The sequence below is a fragment of the Elephantulus edwardii genome, unplaced genomic scaffold, assembly GCF_000299155.1.
Source record: "Elephantulus edwardii isolate Elephantulus edwardi_28Jun2011 unplaced genomic scaffold, EleEdw1.0 scaffold00011, whole genome shotgun sequence".
NCBI classification, from domain to species: Eukaryota; Metazoa; Chordata; class Mammalia; order Macroscelidea; family Macroscelididae; genus Elephantulus; species Elephantulus edwardii.
This window is the reverse complement of record NW_006399761.1, coordinates 4284056-4292311: the sequence shown is the minus strand read 5'-3', so window position 1 is coordinate 4292311 and position 8256 is coordinate 4284056. Positions and strand designations below refer to the sequence as shown.

The following is an 8256-nucleotide window of genomic DNA, read 5'->3' as shown; positions in this document are numbered from 1 at the left end:
TTCATGTGCTTGTTAGCCATCTGAATGTCTTCTTCAGTGAAGTGTCTGTTCATATCCTGTGCCCATTTTTCTATTGGATTATTTACCTTTATCTTGTTGTAGTGTGGCTAGCTATTTCTATACATTATTTAACAAAAAAGAATTTGCTTAAAAGTTCATTCTTAGAAGTCAGTATCAAATTTTTAAGAACTTCTGTAGGGAGTTGTGCTGTGAAAATAAGGGCGGACAGCTTGAAACCACCAGCTGCTCAGCGGGAGGAAGACGGACAATCTCCTTCCAATGTACAACCTCTGAAAACCTTCGGGGCGGGGGGCAGCTGTGAGTGGGCTTCAATTAGACAGCAATGAGTATTTTTAATTTATTAGGACACTACTTTCTCCCATGTAAATTAGAGCTCCCACTGGAGGCTCAGCTGTAAGTCAGCTCTGACTGTAAAGGTCCATAACCCCCTCCCCCATGTAATTAAGGCGCTCTGGTGTAGTCCATGGTGAGTTGTGCTGCTAATGAAAAGCCATGCTTCTTTGGAAGTTCTCGTCCACCAGCTGCTATAAGGGAGAAAGATGGACTGTCTCCTCCTGTTAAAATATATAGCTTCAGAAACCCAGTGGAAGGGAGGGTTGCTATGTGTGAGAACTGGCAGTGGGTTTAAGGTTTCTAACCATGTAATTAAGAGAACAATTCTAGAGAAGACATTAAATTGTGGAGGAATATAGTATTCTTTAATGTTTAATGGAGGTAAGAGTTGGTGCATTCCTAACATTTTCTTTTACAAATAATATAAAGCCTAAAACAATTGTATAAAGTATCTGGCCCACTATTTTACAAAAGAACAAAGTACCTGTAGTGTTTCTTGCACCATCTTTCCACGTATCTGGAGTGATAACAGTTCCAAGTTTCTTCTCACCTATTGTAACAGGTCAGAAAAAGGAAGGAGGATTAGAATTTACTACGTAGTAAACACACTAAGTTGTACATACGATTCATGTATTATCAACAGTGGCATTTCAGTGGACATCCAGCAGAGCTGGGGTATGGACCAGTGTACCAAGGCTCAAGACAAGAAGATCGTAAATACAGGCAACAAACTGACCCCTCAGCAAAATCTATGTGATCACAAGATCATTTTTATAGGATTTCCCTGTATTGATACATTTTAAATGTCTTTATGGCAAATCTATTTATTCAGTAAATAGGAATAAAGCATCTCTGATATATAAACCAGTACCCAAGGTGTACTGAAAAAAAGTAAAGTGATGAATCACACAAAGGTCTTAATTTCAGGAAGTTTATCATAGGGAGTTCTGATGGCATAGTTCACATGGAGGTGCACTGTGAACCCAAAGGCCAAACCTGGCAGGTTGAATCTACGAGTGGCTCCTGGGAAAACATGGTCAGTTTCCTCCTGTATGATTCACAGCCTCCGAAATTTAATGGAGAGCCAGCTATGCGTTGGTTCCAATTCGATGGCAATGAGTTTTATCTTAATACAAAGGAACGTTGCTGGTGTAGTATGTAATGTGAAAGGTCCACAGTTTGAATCCACCAGCCACTCCAGGGAAGAAAGATGGGCAATCTCCTCCCATGATCATTATTTATAGTCTGAGAAACCTGATGGAGGGTGGCTGTGAGCAGAAGTCGACTGAGTGGCAGTGGATGTGGGCAGTCTCTGTAACTGTAATATTTCATCTTTCCCATGACACTGGTCGCAAACCTTTCTGTTTTTAACTGGCAAGAGTCCATCTTTCTTCAGAGTCTCAACGGAGTGAGAGATCCCAAAAAAGATAAAGAATCATTCAACCTAAATATGAGCTAGAATATAAAAGTAACACAAACTAGATCGGGTTGATTGTGCCTCCCAGCAGCCCGGCAGCACAGAGCAGAAGTGCTCCTACGGGGCTTCCAAAGCTGTTCTGTTTCCAGCAGCACAATGACCAACCTTTCTCCCATGGAGCTGCTGGTGGGTCTAAGCCAAGAACATTCAACCATGGCAGCACTGAGGCTCCTTTCAGTCCAGTCTACAAGCCACTGCCTGCCTAGTGGATTCTGACTCCGAGTGACCCTGCATTGGATTTCCAGGGCGAATGCCTGTCTTAATCCGGTGAAGCAGCGGATGGATTTGAGTCACTCACCTTTCATGTAACTTTCTATGCTACCAGAGCTGCCGCGTAGTCTCAACTCACTGCCGTTGGGTCCATTCTACCTCAAAGTGCCCCTCCATCAGGACTGAGACTCTAATCATTATGGGAGGAGACGGCCCTCTTTCTCTCAAGAAGCAGCGGAACTATCAGAGACGCAAGACCTTTGGGTTAGCAGCACATCTCCTCATGGACCATGCACTAGATCTCAGGTTGACCTCCTGGTCAGTAGATGGGTGCTTTAACCACCCTGCCCCGCTAGGGCTTGCTAAGAAGTGTAACTAAGTGCTAAATAAACTGCTTAGAGAAATTCCACACAGGAAAAAAGAACCACAGGAAAACTCAGGTGAGGGGTATAAAGAAAGAAATGGAAGAAAATAAAAACTCATTGCTGTCAAGTTGGAACCAACTCATAGCTGATCCTCCAGCGGGGTTTTCAGAGTCTGTAAATCATAGTGGAGGAGATCACCTATCTTTTTCCTCTAAGGAGTAGCTGGTAGATTCGAACCGAGAGCCTGTTTGGGGTTGGCAGTGTAACTAACTCTCTAAGGACTATGCCACCCAATCTGCCTCCCTAGAGAGATACTGTTGTTGTGTACTGCAGAGTTGGAACCGACCCATAGCTGACCCTCTGGTGAGTTTTCTGAGACACTTAATCACATGGGAAAAGACTGTCCATCCTTCTCCCACAGAGCAGCTGGTGGGTTCAAACCATGTAGAAATAATAAAAAGCTAGATTTAACAGAATAGTAGTAAAGGAAAAAAGGAGTAAGGTTTCATGACATACATCATTTTATAGAATCAGATATGTGTCTTTCCCCCATACACACAAGGGAGAACATGCATGCAGTCCCGCACTACCAAAACTGATGCCATCAAGTTTCCTGTATTTGGGGAAAACGCAGGGGTCAGCACGTCTGGAGTGCAAGGGCTGAACCTCACCCTGGGAAAACCACCTTCCTGATCATGGTACCTCCTCTGCGAGGTAAGTACGTGTGTACGTGCTTTTAATACCACACCAGACCTTGGATGCACAAAGCTATTATGTACCTTGAGAAGCTAACTCTCACAGTTCTCCTGGTATCTTAAATTTCCCTGGGACAAAGCCCTTAATGTACTAAGGGGCATTACACACGGCATATCAAAATAGACAGAAATCCTGTCCTCTCAAAAGTGAAACACCACAGAATCAACATAAATTACACAGGAGGCCAAACTCACACATTTGAGAACTGCAGAATATAGAAGCAGGTGCCTAACTGGAAAATATGTTAGTCATGTTTACTTAAAAGAACTAACCGGATGAAAGCAAATAAGCAAAAACTGCTCAGTGTATGAGGAAGAAGAGTTAAAACAGGTCAGTGTCAAAAGCTTTATGTGCTTTCTGAGATGGTGATAATGTTCTAAGATAGACTGTGATGAGAGTTGTACAATTTTATGAGTACACTAAAACCCACTAAGTTGTACACTGAAAATAGGTGAATTTTATGTTAGTATGTAGAGAGCTCTGGTGAACTATTGGTAAGGAGCTGTGCTGCCTGGCGACCCAAAGGTATACAGTTCGCATCTATCGCTGCCCCTTAGAAGAAAGATGGGCAATCTCCTCCCCTGCAATTTACTGCCTCTGAAAACCCGCTGGAAGGTCAGTTATGAATTGGTTTCTAGTAACCATACATAACATCAACAATAACATGCGAATTATGTCTCAAAAGAGGGTTTGTGTGGTTTTTATTTTGTGAATCAAAGAAGACTTTATTGTCTTCAGGGAGTGCTGATAGAGACCACAGCCTCTCAAGGGTCTGGCTCCAAGTTTTAATTTTTAAAAAGTCTGAAATGTTTAACTTGAGGTAAAAGGAGACTTGAGCATATGGCAAAAGGTCTGCAGATGCCACAGTTTGTTCTCGTCTGTAATCCTAAATTAGACTGGCTCGAATCTACCAGGGTTATGTCTGAAGAAAAGGCCTGGCAATCTGCTTGCATTAAGAGTACAGCCAAGAAAACAATGAAGTGATTCTACTCTGTAAAGCCGTGAATCTGAATTTACTGGATGACAACGAACAACAAGATAGAGAAATCTTATGTTTTCTAGAAATTTCCATTTCATTCATTAGAATCACTGAGTAGGAACTACATATAGCAAAGGTTCTGTCCTGAAAACCAGCATTATCTACATACTGTTTTGGAGGTCAGGAGTTTCCTGCTCCTGCCAGCCCTGATACTGTAGGTATTTATGTGAGGAGTGGAAATCCACAGGATTACAGATGGAAGGTTGTTAGATGCCAAGGAGTCGGCCCCAACTCAGCTCCACGCACAACGCGACGAAACTGCCTGTACATTCGCGCATTCATTGCTGTTTGAACCCAATCCATTTTGTTTGGGGTCTTCCTCTTCATTGCTGACCCTCTGCCAAGAATGGTGTCTTTTCTCCAAGAATTGGTCTCTCCTGGTAACAGGTCCCAAGTAACGCAAATGAAGTCCTGTCTTACTCATCTGCCTAGTTAAACGTGGTTTTCAGATAAACAACGAATAGTATTTTTAATAAGATCAGACCTAACTGGGGTAATTAGGGTAGGTGTGGCAGAGACACTGAGATTGGCTCAGGGCAGAACAGGGTGCAGAACTATTTCCATAGAGGTCGTAGTCGACTGGATGGAGCGTAACAAGAAATCCTAAATACCGGAGGAAATGCAACCAGGATGCTCCTTAGAGGCAAGGACGGTGAAAGTCTGTCTCACATACATTGGGTGGAAGGGACCAGTCGGAAGACCGAAAGGCGGAAGGTTAGAGAAAGAGAGGAAGATGATGGAGCCATACTGTGACTGTCACAGTGGAGAACGGGAGGCTTCTGCAGGATACAGCAGTGTTATTTGGGGTCGTTGAATTAGAAGGCGACTCAAGGGGATCTGACAACGGCGAGACGCTAAGCGAGGCTAACATCGGTCTCGACTCAATGGCAGAGGGTTAGATTTCTTATAGATCGTTCGGTGGTGCGTGTTCTGGTGGCACAGGGGTTACAACGTTCGGCTGCCACCGAGAGAAATGCGTGGCTCTCTGCTTTTGTAAAGATGTAGAGTTCCTCCCCCCAGCCCCCGCTCCCAGTAGTTCTACAGCATCGCTCTAGCACAGTGATTTAGGCTGAATTTGGTGTAGGGATACCGGCGGGGGCAGGGCAGGAGAAAAGGCTAGACTCAGAAGGCGTGTGGGAGGAGGAAAAACAAAGAAAGGGCAAAATCTCCGGGGGACTCCAGCCAGGATCTCCTAGGCCACTCGCCCATCAAACCGTCCCCTTAACTTACATTTTTCGCACACCATCCTTCAGAGGACGAAGGTTCCGTTAAAAGCAGTCCCCGCAGCACCAACCCCAAAACATCAACACTACAATCTGTAAAGGATCTTCCTTCCGGGTACGTTAAACTACTTCCGGCCCCTAATTACGCTCACGCCTATCCTACACCTGATAGGGCGGTGCCGCGCCCTTTGCCCGCCCCTAACCCTTTGTGATTGGCTGTTCGGACTGGAGTTTCCGCCCCCACGACTCTGCGCCTGCGCATGGTCGAAGGCACCTAGTCTTACCTGATGGTGGGAGGTGGTTACCTTCCTTGCTCCCTTCCCTCCTCTTCCGCGGGCGGGAGAGTTAGGTAAGCCTCCTGGGACCCTTCCTGCGCATTCGCATCTTGGAGGGCGGGCAACCCCTGCCACTGCACAAGTGGGCTCGAGTGTGTGTGGCTCACTGTCCAAACTCCATCACTCCGGCGTGACCCCGGTGCTCCCCCGACGGGGGAGATCCCAGCTATTCCCCCTGTACCTCACTTTCCCTACACCGATTGCTCTTAGATTTTGCCTGTCAGCACGTTCCTTGCCACCTGTAATCCTGATGGTTTAGGTTTGGGCAGAGCCTTAGATTGACCAGTTTGGGGTGCGGCTGTTGGTGGACACGCCATGGGTCCCTGGAAAGCATTTCAGGAAAGCAGCCCACTTGTCCCGATATGATGCTGGTAGATCTGGGTCAGGATAGACCTATAACGCCAGGACGTGGGCCCTCGGTAGAGTTCCTGTTAGACATCCTCGGGGCAGCCCAGAACCTAACACGGTGCTGGTTTCTCAGGAGGGACTCCCAAGTTTATTGGTAGGCACACCCTACCAAGTCTCTCTACATTTACTTGACAAAACGTCTGCTTTTGTGCACTACTCACTGGCTTAGAGCAAGATCTGCAGGTGCTAATTGGTCTTGTTAGAACGGCCCGAAAGAATGGTGTCCAAAGGAATATTTGTGAGAATGTAGACTCCTCCCTAATTGGTTGAGGAGAGAACCCGTGGGAAAGTTCCTTTGTCATTCCCTGCCCTCCATTCTTTTTCCTAGTGTGATGTCAAGGACCTTGATAAGGCTTTAGCATTTAGCACTAGGGAGCTGGGGCTTTGATACGCCTCTTGTCCTATCTGAATTTGATTCCTTATCAGAAACATTTGACTTTGAAAATTATTTTCTCACAATCTTTCATGCTTGCTCTGCTCTGTATGCATGTGTATGTGTCTCAAGTACATTTCCTCCCTCTTGCAATTAATTGCTACTTCTAATTGTAGTTTCTTTTTAGATGCCATCAAGTAGACTACAACTCATAGCAACCCTGTGAACAGCATACCTTGTCCTGTCCTGCACCATCCTCACACTCTCATATACCCCAAACCATTATTACAGTCTGTGTCACTGTGCCAATCCATCTTGTTGAGTGTCTTGCTGTCTTGCTTTCTTTCCTGACCCTTTCCACCTCCCCCAGCATGATGTCTTTCTCCAAGGACTGGCCCCTCTTGACAGTGTGTCTAAAGTATGTGAGACAAAGTTTGAATATCCTTCCCTCTAGGGAGCACCCTGGTTGCATATCCTCCATGAGAGACTAGTTTTGATCTTTTGGTAGTTCATGGGCTATTATTCAGTCATCTTCTCCAACACCACCATTCAAAGAAATCTATTGGTTTTCTGTCATCCTTACTCATTGTCCAACTTTTAGATGCATGTGAAGCAATTAAAAACACAGTGGCTTGGATCAGGCTCACATTAGGTGTCACCTGAAATCTTTGCTCTTTAGCACTTTGGAGATGCACTGGATGACAGATTTTCCCAATACACGTCCTTTGATTTCTTGACTGCTAGTGTTGATTGTGGAGCTAGTATTTGTAATATCAGTATTTAACTATTCTTTAAAGAAACATTATTATTATTTTTGTGTTTGGGGAGCCCTAGGACTCAGTAGGTGTCCTGAGTTATGGGAATCTTAAGAAGAAAGACCAAGGGATCCGCTTCAGAAAGATCACAGCTTTGAAAACTCTGGAGCTGTCTTGGTTTCTGCAACATACGGGTCACCATTAGTTGGAATAAAGTGGTTTCCAGTTTTATTTTGTTGATCCCTTAGCAGAACATTCTTTGAATGCTTTCAAAGAATGCAGTATTATTTGAATATTCAAGTGTGCACTTGGCATCACTTGGCATCTGCTGGAAGATGTAAAGTCCAAAGGACGATGTTGGGCCAAAGGTCAACAATAGTGAAATAAAATAAAATAAAATAAAATCTTTTAACAACTTGGCCAAGGTGTGCTCATGAGGTTTCTAAAAACCGTAGGTTTTATTTCCAAGGATGATTGTTTAATCCATGCAGTCTTGATTGTTTAATCCATGCAGTCTTGATTTCCATGATATTGGTAAAAGGAGGATGTGAGGGCGATCTGGCTGTGACATCTGTCACCCCATTGATCCCCAGGGTTGATATTGGTAAAAGGAAAAGTTAAAATGACTTGCTTAATTGGCCCTACGATTATCTGCCTCTGTTTTAGAAATCAGTCACAAATACCTACTTCCATATTTGAGTAAATTTATCCTTTTCAGACTCATGAATGAGCTGTTTAGGTAGAAGGATCAATTCCATAGTAAGAAAATTGAAAGTAAAACATACTCTTAAACCCTCATTTGCATTTACACATATACGTCTTCCTGTGTTTGAAACACACTATTGTCCATGAATTAACTTTAATTCATGGCTGATTTTGAAATATTGAGGCTCTTAGATGATGAAAAAACCATATTTTTATTTTATTTTACTAATTCAGTTTGTTTTTCTCAAGATAGACA

At 44.0% G+C, this 8256-nt stretch overlaps 1 protein-coding gene across 1 annotated transcript in view; it reads right to left on the bottom strand.

Moving 5' to 3' along the window:
- The window catches only part of CRIPT (cysteine-rich PDZ-binding protein), a 7572-nt gene extending 2125 nt beyond the window's left edge, over positions 1-5447 (bottom strand). The window contains exons 1-2 of the mRNA XM_006880894.1: positions 5432-5447; positions 839-904 (exon numbers count right to left, since the gene is read on the bottom strand). Coding sequence (XP_006880956.1) covers positions 839-904; positions 5432-5447 — 82 coding nt within the window. The remainder of the gene's footprint in view (positions 1-838; positions 905-5431) is intronic.
- Between the last annotated feature and the right edge of the window lie 2809 nt (positions 5448-8256).